The sequence below is a fragment of the Pelobates fuscus genome, chromosome 1 (assembly GCF_036172605.1).
Source record: "Pelobates fuscus isolate aPelFus1 chromosome 1, aPelFus1.pri, whole genome shotgun sequence".
Lineage (NCBI taxonomy): Eukaryota > Metazoa > Chordata > Amphibia > Anura > Pelobatidae > Pelobates > Pelobates fuscus.
Genome location: NC_086317.1, coordinates 21,453,224 through 21,476,378, shown reverse-complemented (window position 1 = coordinate 21,476,378; position 23,155 = coordinate 21,453,224). Strand labels below are relative to the sequence as shown.

At 40.7% G+C, this 23,155-nt stretch overlaps 1 protein-coding gene across 2 annotated transcripts in view; it reads right to left on the bottom strand.

The window, feature by feature from the left end:
• Nucleotides 1–23,155, bottom strand: part of TMEM39A (transmembrane protein 39A) — a 41,707-nt gene that overhangs the window by 7,055 nt on the left and 11,497 nt on the right. For both annotated transcript variants that reach the window (XM_063446497.1, XM_063446503.1), the window contains exons 2-4: nt 9,659–9,852; nt 3,048–3,270; nt 1,556–1,639 (exon numbers count right to left, since the gene is read on the bottom strand). In XM_063446497.1, the coding sequence (XP_063302567.1) occupies nt 1,556–1,639; nt 3,048–3,270; nt 9,659–9,771 (420 nt within the window). In that variant the 5' untranslated portion in view covers nt 9,772–9,852. The remainder of the gene's footprint in view (nt 1–1,555; nt 1,640–3,047; nt 3,271–9,658; nt 9,853–23,155) is intronic.

Below are 23,155 nucleotides of genomic sequence, written 5' to 3'. Positions count from 1 at the left end.
CTACCCAAGTGCAACCATTACAAAAAAATAATAAACCTCAAAAATAGGTTCACACAAATAATTTTTAGAAGTTATAAAACAAATATTGCAAGGAGTGAATTAAAGTTTTAAAGCTAAAACTTTGCAAAATTTGGGATGGTGAGATTACAACTTTTATAAATCACAAAATCGAAACACACTACAAAACTATATATCTGTAGAATGTATACCCCCGGCCCCAGGCTATTTGACCAACATTACACTTTTTAAAATGTCATCATTTTATTATGAACCTTGGTTAAAATATTGACATTCTGTGTTTTCACACGTTTTTTATTTTAGGGAAATTCAAAGACCACTACTGCAAACTCCCTATATTTGCATTCCGATGCTCTTCTGGAGTACAAGGATAACCCCACATGTATATCTCTGCCCTTAATTCCACCCAAGAGAGATTTCCCAGCTCGCAGTACAGAGGGCTCTATGAAAACTCTGTATCGAGTGATTACAGCAGTGTGACATCTCTCTCTCATTCTGCAGCTTCTGCACACCGTGATCAGTGCTGGGCAGCTGGCAAAGACCAATAGCGATCACTGGGCAGAGGGGCATGCAGACCCTGGGGATCTTCCTCACCCCTGGTGCAGGCTATGTGCCATGCTGAGTGTGCCATGTAGCTCCTGGCAGTCAGCTGACAGATGGGACCCTCGGTTAGTGAAAGATGCTAGGTGCTTCCTGTTTTAAACTGGGAGCAGACTCAGAAACCAGTCCCAGTATTTCAAACTATTTAAAGGGCTATGTGCAGCTCTCACTTTGAGCACTGCATATACCTCATCTGTCAGTATGGGGTCATTAATTGTGGCCCCCAACTGACAGAAGGGATCCTCATTAATCCTGCTGGTACTTATAATGCATGACGGTCTATGCTGTCAACTGGCGTAAAAGCCCTGCAATACATGACGACAGACTATCAAGCTGTCCTTAAGTGGTTATGGTTGTGCATATTTTTATTCTATTGTTATTACAGTTAGTCTTATCGTGCAGTTTTTAAATCACTAGCATTTAGTTCAAACAGATACACTAATACAAACAATTTTACACGTCTATACGGATATTTTAAACATACAAACCCGTATGGTAAGGGGATTGTTTTTATAAAGATATGTGATATATATTCAGGATAAATATTTTGACATGTTAACAAACAGGCTAATGTATAAAATGTTCAATAAATAAGTACAATATACTTAGTAAAAAAGACTGAGAAAAAAAATAAATAAAAATATATCAAACATACTGGTGCAGGACTCAAACACCAAACCATTATTCCAGATGGCAGCTAAGAGCAGAACTATGGATTGTTAGGAAACATTTCTCTTTCAATAGAAAGTAAAAGAAATGTAAGCCAGTAGACAGAGGTTAAAGCACTGTGAGAACTGACAGGTACATTTGCAGGGACCTTTCCAAGAAGGCCAATTAGTGCACTACAGTTTCCCAGCCCCTTAAGCAAAGTACTGAATGAGAAGTGAATTAAAGACCATCTACAGATTAGAAGAGGTAGAAAGCAGGGTAAAGTTACCTCTGAAATAAGGGCCCAGACCAGGCGCCGAGCCAACATCACGGTGATAAAGGCTGCTAGGTGGTAATCGATGAGATGGAAATTCTGTAAAAACAAGAACAACGTGGGCGTGATTATCGGTGAAAAGAACTGGTACGAGAATGCTGCATGGAAAAATACAGGAAAACACAAATGTAGAGATACGTTAATACAATCAAATAGAGTGAAAGTGGACAAGCCAGGCAGCAGTTATTCCCCCTTGGTCAGTAAGGACTAGCCTAAAATAACAGGATTAGATATAATGGGTTACTGGGTTTAAAGGGTTACTTTTTTTCCCCTTTGGAACAAGTAGGCACATTTTAGATGGTGTTGAGCCAACTAACATACAGGATACTGAACTCCATACCTTCCTTGATAAAGAATCTCATGTAATCATCCTAAGCAATATAAAATATAGACAGTACCTGCAGGAAACATTCCACAGTAAAACGGGTCTGAGAGCCAGCTATGGTGACATTTCACACAAGAGAACATAGAACTCTGATTTAATGAAATCATCACAAACTATTTCATGAGAAGACAGCAGTACGTAATGTTATAGGAGAGACTGGTTTTTGTCTTGACTTATTTAGAGTTTAAGTGGCACTAAGCACCATAATTACTAAATCTCATTAAAGTTGTTATGGTGCAAATAGCCCCTGGGCTCTAGCCTCGCAGTGTTAAAGTTAAAGCAGTCTTGTGGTCAGAACTTCCGCTATAGTTTGTCCAATGTTGAGCTTCAATTAAAAATTGTGGGGAATGGTCTCACTGCAATTGGCACACTCAGAAATGTTCCCTACAGCTCTACTTAAATCAATTGGGCAAAATAACAAAATAGAGGTAAAAAAAAAAAAACAAATCAACGTAACTTTTATAAACAGCTTACCACGATCACTTCCCTGTATAGTGATCTTGTATAGACAAAATAGATAAGAAAAAAAGCAGCAGGATACAGCTGAATAGCTAAAATATATAAAATAAACCAAACATAGTGCAACACTGTGTGATAATGTGCAAATTAGTAGTTGCTCTGATTGCACTCAGACTAGAGTAAAATTTCGGGATAAGGACAGATTGGATACTTTGTGAAGTGCCTGAAATTTCACTGAAGTCTCTGAGTGCAATCAGAGCAACTACTAATTTGCATATTATCACACACTGTTGCACTATGTTTGGCTTATTTTATACATTTTAGATATTCAGCTCTATATAAAATGATTTACAACCTTTATTCAGCAGCTATACTGCAAATATGCAGGGGTAAGCATTTAAAAAAAAAACAACAAAAAACACAACATTTTATTTATATATATATATATATATATATATATATAGTTTTTTAAATGATATTTAAACAAATAACCTTTAATAAATCATTTGTTATAAGACTTGTAAAAAAAAAAAAAAAAATACTATAGCACAAGGTAAAAGACAAGCTGCTGCAGCCAATAACTTCTTCAGGAAGAAGTCTCACCAGTGAGGTACACGAGGCCGGGTGATTATAGGGGTACCACCACACTGTTTTATAGATGTTAATATACTGGATAAATAGTGCCACCAATAGGTAAATAAAGAAGAGGAACTCAAAGAGTAGGCTTCCGTCCAGCGGCAGATCAGGGATGCGGCAATGACGCACTGGTTCAGGGGTGATCAAGGCAGTAATGGGAGGGGCCGTAAGGCCAACAGCACTACCATTCCTATGAGAGAGAGAGAGAGAGAGAGAGATATGGAAATGGTAACAAGGTACACTGTCTTTAAGTGACAGATATTTCTGCCAAGGCTAACCAGATGATAAATAAACAATGAGGGAGATATTGGACAGCCTTTCATCAAAACAAGGACATGTGCCCACTGTAGTTATCCATTAGCAGCTGTTCCTCAAGGACCACTTTCCTAAATTAAATAAATCATATACTTATGATAAACCCACGAGGCTTAAATGAACACTATATGGTCAGCAATACAAACATGTATATCGGACCCTATAATGTTAAAAATACTATATAGGTCCCTGGCCCCTTAAATAGTGTTAAGATTCACCTTTATTCCAGCATTGTGCAGTTCCACAGGTGCGGGCCCCACCGCTGATCAGAACTGATAAGCAACGCTGTGCGGCACTGATCCAGGAAGAACCTCTAGTGTCCATCTGAGTGACTACCTGTGAAGGAATACAAACACTACCTTTTCTCTGAAAACGCAGTGTTTACGTGGAAAAAAAGAAGCCTGCAGGGACAGGCTTTAGACACCAGAACCACCACAGTAAGCTGTAGTTGTTGTGGTGACTATAGTGTTAATTTAATGTGCCTCTCGTGTATTTAGTATTGTAGGTGACCTCTGGAAAATCCCCTTGGCAAAAATATCCTCTCACGGTGTGTGAGTAAGTTGTTAAAAGAGGAACAGTCCCATTTTTGGATTTTTATACTATTAAATACAATCACAAATAACTTGTGTTAACCTTTGTTTTTCTTCCCATGAAAGCATCTGTTTGTAAATCATGAATATAAATATGAAAGGAAACGTCAACATAATCCAATTCAGACAACGTAAAGCCATAGCAAACATTGCAAATCAGGAGGAGAAACACTGATTCAGGTCACCTTCTCTGTGTATGCTTTCTTAATGCTAAATGCCACGTACGTAACAATGATTGACAGGGAGCAAAGACAGAGGCGCCCAGTTGCAGAATCAAGAGATTAGGATTTCAAAGTTTACTTTTATTTCCTCACAAACACATAATATAGGGATAAACAAACATATTAAAAATTAGTGTAGAGGCAATATCACCTATGACCGGAACGGTCCAGGGAAATTTGAGATACTCCCTATTTCTTGAAACCTACAGCTTGATTTGCAAAGGACGGCATCCTTTGGCCACTGCAGATGTTCTGGACTATAACTCCCCTGATGCATTAAAGCTGTAAGAGCATTAAGGGAGATTTAGTCCACAATATCTGGCGTGCGAATACCTGTGAATTAAAGGGTAACCCCAAACACCATGAGCACTTCATTGTTTTAAAGTGGTACCTGGAGTCTGAATGACCAGCAATTTCGATTAAACGTTTGCTGCTGGAGGTGAAATTCCATCTCAAATGCCACTGGAGCTAGACCGGAACAAGAGTTTGGTGATGATTTCTATGCACAGGAGGTCATTAGCCGAGGCACTCAGCTGGCTTTCTCAGCCAATGCATAATGACAGAATCAACATCTGTACTCCATAGCTCTGCAGAAGCCGGATGGTGTTCACCCAACATTAGAGGAGACCAAACCCAGGTAAGAGGCAATGGCTCCGGAGTACTCCTTATATCATAACCACTCCAGCAGGTTGTATTGGTTATGATACCAGGAGTAACCTTTTAAGATTCACTAGTTTAAATTTGGGGAAATGTTTTTGGAAGAATGTGTTTTTCTAGCTCATTAGATATAAAATGTCTGTCACCAAGTTATTTTTTTAGAGGTGATTAGACCCCATTAGCCTGAGACTAGAAGCACATTTGCAAAAGTATGGTGTATATTATATTTTTAGAAGGTGTTCTGGTGCATGTATTGCCCTTTCAAACACCTGTCCCTCCCAAGGAAAACAAACCTACCAATTCGTGACAAAATAAAAGTGCATGTAATATCCAACATTACCTTGAAACTTTATAAAACATTTGGAGAGCCAACTTCTAGTTGCACTGGGCAGGGCCGGATTAAGAGCCCAGTGGGCCTGGTGCTGACATTTATGATGGGGCCTAATTACAGTATCTTATCAACGAAAAACACAAACAGTCATACCTCACAAGTATCTGATGGAGTTGGTGTTGGAGGGAAACCTCAAAGGCAATAAGAAAACACATAATCTATGCTAATCTCTTTTTCTAATTCATGCTTTCATCTTTCAAGTAAATCCATACCAACAGCAGTGTCCAGTGAAGCAGGAAGCCAATGGGCGGGGTAAAAGAGTAGGCCACTGATGCGAATCACATGACCAGAACTGCCAGAAGGGGCGAACATGCCCAAAAAGGGGGTATGTCTGTCCAAAGAATTGGAAGGCCAGCCTGGCATCAGTGTCCCTATGCATCACAGTGTCCCCATGTCACCCAGTCCCCTAGTCTCCCAGTGTCTGTGTTCCCATTTCTACCAGTGACCCCATGTCTCAGTGTGTCCCGTGTCACTAGGATACATGGGGACACATAGACTTGGAGACATGGGGGCACTGAGACAATTGGGGACACTTGTGGATACAGACATTTGGGGACACTGGGAGAAACGGGGTGTCTCAGTGTCCCCATGTCTCCCAGTGTCCCCTATTGTCTCAGTGTCCCCATGTCTCCCTGATGCCTTTCCCCTCACTTCCCTGAGCTGTAGTCTATCTCTGCAGGCTGGGAGCTGCTGTCTGAACCCTCTGTACTGTGTAGCTGCTCCCCTGTGCATCAGTGAGTAGAGAGAGGTAGGGAGGTGCTGTAACTTCCTATCCCTGCCTCTCTCCATACACAGTGACCCCTACTGGCCGGTGCTGGTATTGCAGAGTAATCTCCATTTATACTGAGAAAAATATTTGCATTTGTATTGCCTTAATACTACAATACCAGCACGGCCAGGCAGCCTCAAATACAGGCTGTGCCTTAAATTACCAGTCAGGAGGAAAACCTAAGAGTAGTGTGTAAAATTATTTTTTTCTTTCAAAAATTGGCCTATTCCACGGGCCTGCAGCTCCATCAGCCCCTATGTTAATCCGGCCCTGGCACTGGGGGAAATACATTTTATTTTGTAGCACAGATACACTGTTATTTCACCAGGAGAGTGGGAAATTATTTTCATTTACTTTTCCAGTTTTTAATTCAATGGCTTTCTGGTACAGCTTTGTAATATATTTTTTGCATGGTTATAATACATGTTCCTTTATTACATTCTGCCTTTGTCTTGTATATTAATTAATTAACCGCAGAGACCTACATAATAGGGATCGACCGATTATCGGTTTTACCGATATAATCGGCCGATATTCGGTATTTTCGGCAATATCGGTATCGGCCAATAGGGATACCGATATTGCCGATAATACCTCCCAGGACCGCCAGGCTCATTACAAGCCCGGCGGTCCTGGGGGGGCGGGCAGCAAGCGTTTACTCACCTCCCAGCAGCTCCTCCAGCTCTGACGGCCGCGGGTCTCGCAAGATTTACACTGGGGAGCTGCTGGGAGGTGAGTAAACGCTTGCTGCCCCCTCTACCCCAGCTAAGCCAATGCCACTGGACCACCAGGGATTAACATATCCCCCCTCCCTAGCAAGGCAACAATCAGGGAGGGGGGACAACAACAAATAAATAATAATAACTAAATATATAAAAAAAAAATAATATAACATTTTTTTTTTTATATAAAAAAATGCCCCCTCACATATACACTCTATTATTATACACTACACAAACACACTGTGTATATAATTCAGTGTGTTTGTATAGTGTGTGTATATAATGCACACTACACAAACACACTGCATTATATACACACACACACTGCATTATATACACACACACACTGCATTATACACACACACTGCATTATACACACACACTGCATTATACATACACACACTGCAGTATACTACACACACACACTACACTATACAAACACACTGCATTATATACACACACTATACAAACACACTGCATTATATACACACACACTATACAAACACACTGCATTATACACACACACTATACAAACACACTGCATTATACACACACACTATACAAACACACACTGCATTATATACACACACACACTATACAAACACACACTGCATTATATACACACACACACACTATACAAACACACTGCATTATATACACACACACTATACAAACACACACTGCATTATATACACACACACTATACAAACGCACACTGCATTATATACACACACACTATACAAACGCACACTGCATTATATACACACGCACACTGCATTATATACACACACACTATACAAACGCACACTGCATTATATACACACACACTATACAAACGCACACTGCATTATATACACACACACTATACAAACACACACTGCATTATATACACACACACTATACAAACGCACACTGCATTATATACACACACACTATACAAACGCACACTGCATTATATACACACGCACACTGCATTATATACACACACACTATACAAACGCACACTGCATTATATACACACACACTATACAAACGCACACTGCATTATATACACACACACTATACAAACACACACTGCATTATATACACACACACTATACAAACGCACACTGCATTATATACACACACACACTATACAAACGCACACTGCATTATATACACACACTATACAAACGCACACTGCATTATATACACACACTATACAAACGCACACTGCATTATATACACACACTATACAAACACACTGCATTATATACACACACACTGCATTATATGCACACACTATACAAACACACTGCATTATATAAACATTACACAAACACACTGCATTATATACACAGTGTGTTTGTGTAGTGTGTTTATATAATTCAGTGTGTGTTTGTGTAGTGTGTTTATATAATGCACACTACACACACACTCTACAAACACACACACTCTGCATTATATACACACACTATACAAACACACACACTCTGCATTATATAATCACACTATACAAACACACACACTCTGCATTATATAAACACACTATACAAACACACACACTCTGCATTATATAAACACACTACACAAACACACACACTTTGCATTTAGTATATACAGCATTCACTTTACACACACTGCATTCACTTTACGCACACTACCCACACACTACACAAACACTCTGCTTTCATTATATACACACTAGACAAATGCACACTGCATCCACTACACACACACTGCATCCACACCACTCACACTATACAAACACACACTGCATCCACTACACACACACTGCATCCACTACACACACATACACAAACACACACTGCATCCACTACACACACATACACAGCTCCCCTGTCTAAACACACTGCATCCACTACACGTGGCATGTATATTTTGTGCATTTACCTTTAGAAATAGTTTATTTTCCAAAATGGTAAATGTACAGAATATCGGCAAATTATATCGGCTATCGGCCTGAAAGTTCACAGAATATCGGTATCGGTATCGGCTCTAAAAAATCAATATCGGTCGATCCCTACTACATAATAACATTGAGTTTTTGCTCTAGCTTGGCTGGGGTTACCTCGGACTGCACATTTTGAAAAAATTGCATTAGATACATTGCTTGCATTGAAATTATGTTATATATATAGCGCCAACAAATTCCGCGCTTTATAGATATAGATGTTTAATCCTTACATTGACAGAACCAAATCCAGGGCATGAGTGAGTTTCTGCATGAAGATACTGCGTTCTCTTAAAATGTAAACAGATACTAAAGTCAATAGAACAGCTACAGCTTATTGTAATTATTCTGGTGCGTATACTCAGCCCCTGCAGGCTTTTTGCAGTAAACTGTTTTTTTCCAGTGAAAAGGCAGTGTTTACATAACAGACTAGGGACATCTCTAGTGGCCACTCCTCAGATAGCTCCTAGAGGTGCTTCCTGGGGCAGTGCTGCACATTCTCTGCACGAAGACACTGAACTTTCCTCATAGAGATTCATTGATTCAATGTATCTCTATAAGGAGATGCTGACTGGCCCCAGGGTAGCATTTGGCTCTGTCCCTGCTCCACCTCCCTGGCAATCACAGCCAATAAAATGCTTTCCTATGTGAAAGCATTGTGATTGGCTCAGATCATTTCTAATGATGTCAACCAGGAAGGTAGATCAGGGGCAGAGTCAGCACCAGCAGCTGGATAAATGTAAGATTTTACTATATTTAGGGTGGTAAGGGGGGGGGGCAGATGGCTAGATAGTGATTTTAACACTAAAGGATCAGGAATACAGGTTTGTGTTCCTGACCCTATAGTGCTCCTTTAATAGAAAGTCTAAACATATGGAGCTTACAAATCCCTCCAGTCCCCACATTCCAAGTTATGTGTACGTTACTATTTTTGGAAGAATTTTTAAAAAGTCTCTTACCGATTTCTCAGCCCTGTGCCATTGCCACAAGCACCACCAACTAAAGTCTGCAGAGAGGGCAAAGCGGAACGGCTCAGTTGTTGCCGGCTTGGACCCCTTCTTCCACCGGGCATGACAAGGTGCCAGTCCACGTCCAGCGCCACCAGTAGGCTCCACTTCGAGGCCCTGAATACAGCTCGGAAACCTTCTCCACTCTGCAAAGAAAGTTAACAGGTCTTTACAAGAACACATGGGACAACGCATTCCACAGCAATCAACGTTTAACAAATAACTCTCACCTGTAAAAAAAAACAAAAAAACAAAAAAACAAAAAAAAAAAACATTTTAAAATGTTATATAAGCAACCGGTGACCATTTAGAAAGTAGTGAGCCTGGAAAGATTGTATAAAGCCCTGTGCAAAATAAGTAAATATAAAGTGCTGCTATTAGAAAATATCTTAATGTAGTGATTTGGGTGTGTAGATGCAGACCGTTTTCTCAGATAATGTCAAACAACATTATAGCTTAGAAACAACAAAGTTCGCATTTGCCCCAAAACAGGCTTCTAATGTTTTCATGATCACAGCCACTGAAGTACGCACACACTGTACCATCGGTGAGGAGAAACTGCGTGTACCTGCAACAATGTTTGCATCAGCTAAAGAGTTGAACCAGTGAAAGGTTTTAAAATATGGTAAAATCTATACTGGTAATACTGAATTGAAATGTTTTGACACCATAAGACGAGAGAAAATAAATAAATGGTTTCTAAACTTCATAATGGGTGTAATTAAAGTACGGTATTTGAAGAAAAAGGCACTGGCTTTCTAGGAAATAAAATAATAGAGATCGATAGCATTGCTACCATATTAATACGCAGATAGTAAAAGAAAAGAACAAAAAGTTAGGGTGGAGATAACAGCTGTAAGATCACAAGCAATTTCCTCTTTAATATCCTGTCGCTAAAAAAAAAAAACTTGCGTTGACCTCAGAAGTTGACTATAAATAGCGAAATTGTAAAGGACTCCTTGGTATAATTACAGTTACTTTGTTTCACACAGTGGATTCAAAAGCTTTTTTTCCTGACATGGATCAAAAGGATTAGCTTGACAACAGAAAAATCTGACTCATTCTTCAATTGTGCTAGGAAATATTTGAAAATAAATTTAGCAAATCCCCTGCATTAGATAAGTTCTCATGGGGTTAAACGTCTTGAACTTTCTTGGCTGTAATTTGTAAAAGCATGTGTTTGGGGAAAGCCAAAGATCAGTGATGAGACCTAAAAAGAACCTAACACCAATCATCTGGCCCATGAAGAGTTTGCTGGCTTCGTGTGATGTGAGCTGCAAGTCAGTAGGTAAGCAGGGCCCATCATGAATACAGCCTCAGCTCTAATACACAGTAATGAAAGCCTGGCACACAGCCAGTTGTATCAGGGAAACCGGGAGAAGTCGCAAAACATCTTTCTCTGTCCTAACATGCATCTGCAAACCCACAGTGCAGTATACACGGAGGGGCAGAGCTAAATTAACCGCAGAACCAACAGGCTGGGGCTCTTCAAGCAGGCACCACCCATTACCCTAAAACAAATACTCTGGGGCAATGAAGTTAAATAGGAGGAAATTTCCCCCCTCGCCCCCCCAACTAACTCTCCACTCTAACCATGTAAATCTTTACAAAAAAGGCCAGAAGAACAATTTGTTTGAAATTAGATTTAATTCTCCCTCGGTCTATTTTAAATTGAAAGAAAGACAGTTCAATAATTGTAATCACACGGTATTTAAAGGAACACAATAGGGTCAGGAACACAAACCTGGATTCCGGACCCTATAGTGCTAAACCCATCATTTAGCCCCCCCTGCCCCCACACCTTATTTCCAACACCTTGCGGATCCGCTGGCGCTGGCTCTGCCCCTGCACCCTTTGCAACATCATCAAAATGGCCGATAGGGAAAGCATTGGATTGGCTAAAATCGGCACAGGGCAGGGCCAAATGCTGTTTTAGCCAATCAGGACCTTCGCAGAGAGATACATTGAACCAATGCATCTCTATGAGGAAAATTCAGCGTCTCCATGCTGCTTTTTCGGCAGCACTGACCCAGGAAGAAGCCTCCAGTGGCCATCTAAGGAGTGGCCACTTGGAGGTGTCTCTAGAGGCAATGAAGGGAACTATTATACTCACTAGAACAACTACATTAAGTTGTAGTAGTTCTGGTGACTATAGTGTACCTTTATTGTAACCTGCATTCAGTTCTTGAATTGCAGAACTAAAAGGACTGTGGTGACCTGGCGTAGCAGGAAGGGTTGCAGCAATTTGTCTTTCTGCTTAGCACTGTAAGAGCAGACAGCTTAATGAAACAGAAAATTAACACAGAGGATGTTAATAGCTGTAGTTTGTGTTTAGTACTACACTGTTCCTTTAAAGTGAGATCCTTTCCACGGCATGAAATTCCTCATTACTCTGAGCGAAGAGATCATTTTATAAGTCACTTCCCAGTGAAAGTTTGTATTACTTTCCAGTGCACAGAGATCGACTGTGCAGAAAGCCTGGGTTAATCCCCAAAACGGTTATATTCCCCCCTCACACAACGCAGGGGCCAGTAACTCGAGAAATGGCTACAACAGAATGCACAGGGGCCAGTAATCCGAGGCACGGCTGCAACACACAACGCAGGGGCCAGTAATCCGAGGCACGGCTGCAAAAGAAAGCATCGGGGCCAGTAACTCGAGGCACAACTACAGCACACAATATAGGGGCAAGTAACCCGAGGCACACCACCACCAGACGCCGCAAGAGCCAGTAACTTGAGGCACTGCCAAAAACAAAACAAAAAAGTCACAAAATAAAATGAGGCCAGAATACAATAATTTATCTTATCGGGATGAAATCTTAACACGCATACACACCAGTGTTTTCGTCAGATTAAGTCGACTAAAATTTTGGAGATAAAGTCGACTAAAACTAAAACAAAATTTGACGCCAGAGTTAACACTGGTACACATAGGATAATACCCCACACCTTATTTCCAACACCTTGCGGATCCGCTGACGCTGGCTCTGCCCCTGCACCCTTTGCAACATCATCAAAATGGCCGATAGGGAAAGCATTGGATTGGCTAAAATCGGCACGGGGCGGGGCCAAATGCTGTTTTAGCCAATCAGGACCTTCGCAGAGAGATACATTGAACCAATGCATCTCTATGAGGAAAATTCAGCGTCTCCATGCTGCTTTTTCGGCAGCACTGACCCAGGAAGAAACCTCCAGTGGCCATCTAAGGAGTGGCCACTTGGAGGTGTCTCTAGAGGCAATGAAGGGAACTATTATACTCACTAGAACAACTACATTAAGTTGTAGTAGTTCTGGTGACTATAGTGTACCTTTATTGTAACCTGCATTCAGTTCTTGAATTGCAGAACTAAAAGGACTGTGGTGACCTGGCGTAGCAGGAAGGGTTGCAGCAATTTGTCTTTCTGCTTAGCACTGTAAGAGCAGACAGCTTAATGAAACAGAAAATTAACACAGAGGATGTTAATAGCTGTAGTTTGTGTTTAGTACTACACTGTTCCTTTAAAGTGAGATCCTTTCCACGGCATGAAATTCCTCATTACTCTGAGCGAAGAGATCATTTTATAAGTCACTTCCCAGTGAAAGTTTGTATTACTTTCCAGTGCACAGAGATCGACTGTGCAGAAAGCCTGGGTTAATCCCCAAAACGGTTATATTCCCCCCTCACACAACGCAGGGGCCAGTAACTCGAGAAATGGCTACAACAGAATGCACAGGGGCCAGTAATCCGAGGCACGGCTGCAACACACAACGCAGGGGCCAGTAATCCGAGGCACGGCTGCAAAAGAAAGCATCGGGGCCAGTAACTCGAGGCACAACTACAGCACACAATATAGGGGCAAGTAACCCGAGGCACACCACCACCAGACGCCGCAAGAGCCAGTAACTTGAGGCACTGCCAAAAACAAAACAAAAAAGTCACAAAATAAAATGAGGCCAGAATACAATAATTTATCTTATCGGGATGAAATCTTAACACGCATACACACCAGTGTTTTCGTCAGATTAAGTCGACTAAAATTTTGGAGATAAAGTCGACTAAAACTAAAACAAAATTTGACGCCAGAGTTAACACTGGTACACATAGGATAATACCTCAGTTGGTGATTCACAACTTCATAAAAATAGATAAATTAGTATCAGCTGAATTCGATGAAGTATAAGAGGTTGCCAAATGATTCATTTACAGGTGAAGAGCCACCCAGCCCAATATAATAAATTGCTACTTGTATATACACTGTAAACAGCTAGTATTGGATGGAAAGTGAACACAGATGAAGTCAATCAAGACATGTCACAGCCTTAGTTAATGCTGATTGATAACACCACATTTAGGTGTTAAACCAATGATTCAATGCTTTCTGAGCAGGATATGCTTTTTTTACATTTTTTATTTTTAATGGAAACGCTCATCAAAGCCATGGCAGAAACAGGAAGCAAGATAATCGTATTGTAAGTGTGCATGCAAGAGACAAGCAAACAATACAATATAGCAGTACGGATTTCAGTAGCTAGGACTCCCTGCATCTATCCCTTGGACTTTCATGTCTATAACAAAGATCAGCTCCTCTGTGACTTTATAAACTCACCCTCACTCCCAGAACACGAATACTGATGGCTCACTACCCCAGGCACATGCCTAGAACACTAATCACTATTGCCAGGCCTGGCTCGCTAAAAGATTCTGTGAGAATCAAGCCCAATCTGGACCCCACATATTCGTATTCTACCTATTTTACTGGAAGAGCACTCTGAGGGCCCCCAGTAGACTCATCCTGTAATCCAAGGCTCTGTATTGGGTGACAGGAGGAGAGTTTGTTTATCGATACTGAAACCTGCAGAACAATGTAACTGATGAGGTTCTCCTCACCCATTTGGGCTTCTGCTATGTTTAGAGGATGGTAAGACTAGTCTAGATTCCCCTGCCATGAGGTCCCAACTAAGCAGACCAACAACTGTGACGGAGATGAATTGCAAATTAAACCGCAAAATGTAAGCCAGAATAGAGGTGTAAAAACTACCCAATTCAGTTCCTTTTAAAAAAAATAAAATAAAATAAAAACCCAGCTATTTTATCATCATTTCTGCAATTTAGTTTGCAGTTCCTCACAAGCCATTATTTAATAAACCTTATTGTTGTGCCGGGTTTCATTCTACACAACTTAACATTTGTAATTGGCAATGCGACCGTATCTTCCTCATGTTGAATTTAAATAAGGCCAATTTTCAAAATTTCTTAAATGAATGAAAGCAGTGGTTTATAATAAAATGGTTAAATGAAAAGTGTCAACGCTTTTGGTGAAATACCCTGGAGCATCTAATTTCCATTGTTTTGTTTAGCAGTTTTGGATTCTGTGACAGACATTAAAGTTATAGCGTCAGCAGGAAAACAATCTGCACAGGTTAAGCGAAATTAAAAAAATTCAATAATTCTATATGTAGTTATCTTCTATTGTTTCACTACTTCAGTATGAAATTAGTGAAAGCATTTCTTTATTGCTTTCCAACTAATATTTTAATCATACTTAAAAGGGACACTCCAGGCACCCAGACCACTTCTGCCCGTTGGAGTGGTCTGGGTGCCAACTCCCACCACTCTTAACCCTGCAACTGTAATTATTGCAGTTTTTATAGATTGCAATAATTACTTTACAGGGTTAAGTCATCCTCTAGTGTCTATCAGACAGCCAATAGAGGGACTTCTGGCTTCTTAGAACACAAAAAGTGTTTTAAACGACACTGTATGTCCTCACGCTATGCATGAGGACCTCCAGTGTCGCCGGAATCTCCATAGGCAAGCATTGAATAATGTTTTCCTATGGAGAGGTCTAATCTGAATTAGGTCTCCCCCGCCGGCTGAGGAGGGACATCGGCGCTGGATTCAGGTAAGTCACTGAAGATGTTTTAACCCCTTCAGCAACGCAGGATGGGGGGTGGGAGGGAGAGGGGCACTGCAGGATCCTGCAGTGCCAGGAAAACAGATATGTTTGGAGAGTCCCTTTAATGTGTTGTATATACAGGGGAATTCACTAGTGAGAACTCAAGGTGTATTCAAATGGAATTTGACATTTAAGGCCAGTGTAGTTTGAAGGAAAGTATAGCTGGCTCATTTTTACATTTCTGCTATTTTTACCAGAAAATTAAAAATTCACCCAACTGAATACCCTCATAATGGTTCCAGAATAAAGTCCAATTTATCCTTTAGTTAGTATATATAGGTGTATTTGAAAGTGCTAAATTACATTGGAATAACCACGTAGCAGAGTACCGAAAATGCTTTGGTTCCAAATTTGGTGAAACTCAGAATAATCTTGGTTACGAATGCGGCACAGATATAGATATATATATATAAAACTGCTACAAAAAAAACACAAACAGACAAAACAAGAGGGGTTCTTGCAACATAAAGACACACATACGCTGTATAGAGGATGTACGTTTTACAGCACTTATTGTGCAATATGGAAGTAATTTAGCAGAAGTGTCCACAAGCCTTGTATCATATATCCATTTGGACAAGACGAAAAGGACTCAATAAAATGTTCTACTTGGTGGAGTGCATTAAGCAGATTGAAAGAAAAAAAATGGCTGCATAAAAAACTGGTGTGCTTTCTCATAAAAGCCCGAAATGGACATTGCACATTTCTCTATTTGGGTAACAATGTAAATATACCCAAACTGTACATTTTTATTTGTCTGTATCACACAACTTGCCGTTTAGAGTTACCAAGTGATAATTCTGCACAGGATGTCTGGAGGTCACTGGCAGATTTACAAAGATCAGCGTAAAAGAAACATCTTCGGACAGAAAAAAAAGTTCATACAATGTTCATTCAAAATATTACAGCCAATTGACAGCCCTTTAGATAATTATTGTACCAATATAAGTAGCAGAAACACCTAAACACTTAATACACTACAGAGTTAGATATACAGAGAATTGAGCGGTGAGATTACAGGATCTAAACACCCAAACCACTTGTTTAAGCTAAAGTTGTTTTGGTGCTTAGAGTGTCTCTTTAAAAGAACAATAGGGCATTAGGGACTATGAAAGTGCATTCCAACACTACAGTGTCCCTCAGTGGTAAGACTATGGTCTGCCTCCCGGGGGGCGTGGAAACCAGAAAACAAAACCCAACTTACTTCTCTTCAGTGCCAAGATTCCTCAGCACTGGCTCCATCTCCTCCAATGTCAGAATTGGGGAAGAAGTTAATGTGTGGAAACCATTACCGACTGATTCCTCGTTGCAACTGTCACTAGTCTAATACTATCCTTACCTTTTTGTGTCATTTTACCCCACTCCCTCTAGCATGTAAGCGCATGGAGCAGGCCCTCAACCCCTCTGTTCCTGTGTGTCCAACTTGTCTGGTTACAACTACATGTCTGTTCGTCCACCCATTGTAAAGCGCTGCGGAATTTGTTGGCGCTATATAAATAATAACATAACGGAATCACTGCTTTCCTATTGGAATTTTGAAGATTCACGTCGTCGTGCAAAGCACAAAGAGGTCAAGCGTTGTTTCACACAGCTAAACTGTGTGTAAATGCAAAAGGCGCCTCTAGCGGCTGAGAGACAGTCACTAGAGGTAGTCTTAAAGGGACACTATAGTCACCTGAACAACTTTAGCTTAATGAAGCAGTTTTGGTGTATAGAACATGCCCCTGCCGCCTCACTGCTCAATCCTCTGCCATTTAGGAGTTAAATCCCTTTGTTTATGAACCCTAGTCACACCTCCCTGCATGTGACTTGCACAGCCTTCCATAAACACTTCCTGTAAAGAGAGCCCTATTTAGGCTTTCTTTATTGCAAGTTCTGTTTAATTAAGATTTTCTTATCCCCTGCTATGTTAATAGCTTGCTAGACCCTGCAAGAGCCTCCTGTATGTGATTAAAGTTCAATTTAGAGATTGAGATACAATTATTTAAGGTAAATTACATCTGTTTGAAAGTGAAACCAGTTTTTTTTTCATGCAGGCTCTGTCAATCATAGCCAGGGGAGGTGTGGCTAGGGCTGCATAAACAGAAACAAAGTGATTTAACTCCTAAATGACAGTGAATTGAGCAGTGAAATTGCAGGGGAATAATCTATACACTAAAACTGCTTTATTTAGCTAAAGTAATTTAGGTGACTATAGTGTTCCTTTAACCCTGCAATATAAACATTGCAGTCTCTCTGAAACTGCATGTTTTACATCATAGGGCAAACAGGACAAGGACACGGCACCCAGACCACTTCAATGAGATAAAGTGGTCTGGGTGCCAAGTGTCCCTTTAAGCATCTATTTGCACTAACTACGTATGTGTTATATTAGTGTTTTTCTCCCAAAGGAAAACAAAGGCACTATAGATTTAACAGACTTGGAATATTATTCAACTTAAAAGTTGTCTCCAGTGTCCCATCCCATGTCCCTCAGTGCAGGATCAGGCTCCGCTCACGCTCCTCCTGACGTCGGCGGGGGAGACCTAATGCGCTCTAAAAACAAAGAGGTGACGGTACATACAACCCACGCTAATAAGCCCTGCATGCCAACTTCTCCGATAACCATAGAAAACTCAAGCTTTCACAACACCTGTGCCATAGGTGCCAGCTTTTACAATAGCCATGCTAAAAATCGGACTATATGGGAAGTTGGCATGTCATACCAAACACCCATCTGATAGTATGATGGTGTCCACAATACCCATGCCACTGCATAGTGTTTCAACATCTACTTCCCAAGTCACGGGTACAGTATGCCAGTATTTCTCTTACTCACATGATCCAATGTGATCTAGAATAACACAGCCTTATTGTGACACGTCTCCCCTTTTAAGATCATTCTCCTCTTTGCAGCAACACCATAGAGAGGGGAATAGGACGCTCTTCAGGAATCCAGGTATGCGTGATAATGGTTACTTTCCGCAACGTCTAAATCATATTCTGCTGAAATCTTTGCCAATCCAGTTTTCTTTAAAATAAGTGATTTGGGACAGATCGTTTTCTATAAACATTGGCGATTCATAATTGCCCCTTGGGTACTTCAAGTTTAAAGTGAAGTTGCATATGGGAGACAACATGGCATTCAGGTAAATGATACAAATTAAGATACACATTATGCTACCAAAATGACAAGCAACAGATCAAATAGATAAATTTGACTGATATGATATGTGCCGTTTAGTAAGTCCACCAAATCGACGAATGAATGCTACACAGTGCTGATTAGTTGAGATGAACCTTTTATGGATCGATCAGTTATAAGTTCAGATCTCTGATCATCGGTGCCATAGTTTTTGTATAGTTCTCCATACCTGAATCATTCGGCAATAAGCAAAAGGGTTACTTGAAGCACCATGACCACTTCAGGGATGTGAAGTCACCATGGTGCCTTGAGTCTGTATTTGCAATGAAAAGCGGCACATACAGAGATTAACCCCCTGCCACTGGAGATGTCATTGGGGTGCCACTAACCAGCCATGAATAAGAGTTTTGGGTGGCTAATATTTGGCACCTGTGGTCAGCACATACAACCTGCTGGTGACATGCCCCATGCCATACCACTTATGTCGTGCACTGAGTGCAACATCGCCAAGGGCCAACTCCATGAGGAGAGAGTGACGCCAGTGGTGGAGAATCGGGCTGCAGGCCTTGGCGCTAATCGAGATGAGTTTTACCTATTTTACGGGCCTTCCTTTTCTTGGCCTAACTGCTGGCAAATGTGCAAGTTAATATGATGGATACACAAAGTTGGATTGCATCAATACAGTTATTTCACTGTGCCAGTTAATAGTTCCTGAACCACTTGTACTCCAGACAGGAATTATTCCACATGTCAACCAAGTCCATGTCAAGTCCAATTGTATCAGGTTTACCCCTCGATTTTATATATAAAAAGACAGTCCAGTCCTTGCACTCAGATTAACCCTGCAAAGTCATGCAAAACATTTAATGCCGGGTGCTTAATATAGCCACAGCCAAAATATACAAAAATATTTAAAACGGGCTAGCACTCACAGTCGTGTAGTTAAAATGTAGAAATCGTTATTGTGTTATTCCATAAAAAAAAAATTCAAAATTGACGTTTCAGCCCACGTCCGTGGCTTTCCTCAGGATCAACAAACAACAACATACTAGCCTAAAATTCTGTAATATATAGCCCATAAGGAAAAAGAAAATGTAACTGGTATGCCTCAATAGTACATTAAAACGAGCAAAACTCTGCCAAAGATTAATACTGGGCTGGGTACAACCAGTTCATTACTTACTGGGAAGGTCTCTGTAAAAGCACACAATGACTGGCCGCATCTCACCTGTTTGTTTAGGTAGAGACTCTGTGACAAGCGAAAGGCAATGGTAACCGAACACTAATAAAACAAAAATAGCAAGATTGCAAATATTTTTATATTAGTCATCCAGAGAAACAGGCCAAGTAAAAAGAATTGGCATTTCTCATGGAAAACACTGCGCAAACCCATCTTTCAGCAGAAAGGTCAGCAAGGCGCTACGTGTACAAGCGGAGGGACCTTTAATAGGGCAATAATTAACATATCACCCAGCAACGTAAACTCATCCAATACATGAGCTCAACAGCCTTCAAGTACTGCTGGAAGAAGCCTCTAATCCTGGCCTTAAAAGGATATTCACTCCAGGAACACAACACACAAAAAGTAATGCTTCTCAGAATAAGTTGATTTATTTTGTTAGTTTAGTAAAAGTATTTATTCTACAGTTCTTGCCACCTGCCTCTCTGAGATCACAGCCTGCACATGCAATAGGGCTTCCCCACTTAAAATAATGGTAGCAATGGTTTCATACACAGAGCATCCACAATGGCCTCCCATTCGCTTCAATAGAATACATCACCAGTATGCTGTGCATGCATTAATCTCATAGGACAAACACTGCCACACACACACACATACTAATTTTATATTAATTTCAAAACAGACACATTACTAAATTGCAAAATGCAAACAAAGCTTCAGGATTACACAGCCACAGTATTGTTCATTTATACTAACACTATTACAGGATATTATCCATATACACTGCAGTTTAATTATACAGTTGTTACGCACATTTTTATTTTCATTTATTTACACACAAGGTGCCAAATGACTTTAATGGCCAATAGCAGCCACGTGGCTGTGTGAGCTTGCCAAGTAGTGAATTATCGGTGCTGGAATGATCTGTCAAAGAAATCAGACAATCGATGCATTAAAATACTCCATTGAGTATGCAAAAAAACAAAATATGAAGAAAAAAAAAATGCTTTAAGCATGTACACATTTCATTGACTATAGTGCGAGGAAGTTCTGTGTCATTATATAGCTTATACATGTAACAATTTACAAAATTGCTGCCACAATAAACCTGCACCTTAACAAAACAAGTATTCCTTGCATGTAGTCACCGTCTGAGCCCTCGCTTGTCAATAAGAGATGGTCCAATCAAATTTTGGACTCTGAGACCTCAGTTTACGGGATAAGGATTTTATCACCCAAGGCCAGTTCCACTCAGTGCATAAGAGGACATTGCTACATACACCTATCTTCACACAGAGGATTAGAAGCCCAATTTTTCACCAAAATATGACTTAAAGCAGAAACTTGGACCTTGAGGGTAGAAAGACTAAAACCCTGTTCCAGACCATCTTGCAAAAAAAATGAAGGATTGTGTCAGCAGACGGATGGGATCTAATGCAATCTTTAGCAATGCACCAGTGAAGAAATCTTGTCCAAATCTTCAAGTATATAGAAGAGGTGGAGCTCCTGGTAGAATTTAAAAGCAATTGAAACCTCTCTTTCTTAATACCCTTATGATGCAGAATCAGCCTTGCAGCAGCCAAGCTGTCAATTTGAACATCTTCAACACTCCCACTGGGACCTCCGCGTTTTCCAGGAGATCCGGCGTAACCGGAAGAGTCCAGTACTCTAAAGTCATATTCTTCAAAACCGAGAACCAGCTGCGATTTGGACAGTACGGCAGTATGGCCAGGAGACGTGTCTGATCTGATGGCACTTTTTGCAGAATTCTCGGGATTAAGCTTACCGGGGGAAAGATGTACGCAAGGGGAAATTCCCACCGGATTGAAAGACCATTACCAGAGGCCTGTCCACCTTGAAGAGGGAGGCAAACAAACTCACTTTTGCATTGGATCTTCTTGCCATAAGGTCTATAACTGGAAGACCGAATCTCTCCACTAGCTGAGCAAAAAACACTTGATTGAGAGACCACTCGATCTGGGACCATTTTGATCTGCTCAAATCGTCTGCAATCACGTTGTCTACACCACGAATGTGAACTGCCGAAATGTCGTCCAGATGGTACTGAGCCCAAGACATGATCCGTGAGCAAAGGAGATACAATTTTTTTACTTTTGTACCGCCTTGCTTGTTCAGGTAGGACAGTAGTCTGATTGTCCGACTGGATCTTTACAGCTTTCCCCAAAATGAAAACTTTGAACTGTTGAAGGGCGTAGAAGACTGCTAGCATTTCTCTGAAATTTGAAGATTCCTTTGTTTCGTCTTTTGACCAAACACCCTGTCTTAAGTGATATCCTAGGTGAGCTCCCCAACCTGTGTTTGAGGCGTCTGTCGAAATTACTACCCAAGATTTTAGACGAAAGGACCAGCCTTTTGTAAGGAATTTTCCCTCCAGCCACCAAGAGATTCTCTCTTTTGTATGATCTGATATACACATGATTGCATCTAAGTCTTCTTCCTTTTTTGACCACTGCGCAAGGATTTCCCATTGTAAGGGCCTTGATTCCGCTCTGGCCCATTTTACTGCTGGAATCATAGAGGTCAGATGACCCAAAACCTGCATGGCTTTTCTTACGGAACATTCCGATACTCGAAGTAGTTTTGTTATCAAATATTTTATCTTTTTCTTCTTCTTGCTTGAAAGATGAATTGACAGAGTGTCTGACTTGATCAAAAACCCTAAAAACAGGATGGACTTTGAAGGGGTAAGGTGCGACTTTTCTAGATTTATAATCCAAACATGTTCTTCCAGGACTTTTATAGTGTAGGTCACATCTGATTTCAGCGTGGTTCTTGAATCTGCTTTTATCCACCAGGCGTCCAAATAGGGCACAATTGTGATACCTTGTAGCCTTAAGAGTGCTGTGATAGGCGTGAGGATCTTTGTAAAAATTCAAACCCATGGATTTGTAGTCGTCTCTCTCCATTTGTGAACAAAATTCTGCAACCTTCCGCCCACTCTGATGGCGTCAGAAACGTTTGTTTCTGTCAGTTTTATCTTTTTGTGTGTTAAACTTCGTATTTCTCCTTTGTTGACGAAAACCCCTGGGTTTGTCATGAAAACCCCTCCGATGCCTAAATTGGAAATTTCTGTACCTGGGCTTCCAGGAATACTTTCTGTCTTGAGGCAAGGCCTTTTTAGTGTCTGACATCTGTCGGACTAACTCTTCAAGGGGAGAACCAAAAAACTTTTTCTTCTCCAAG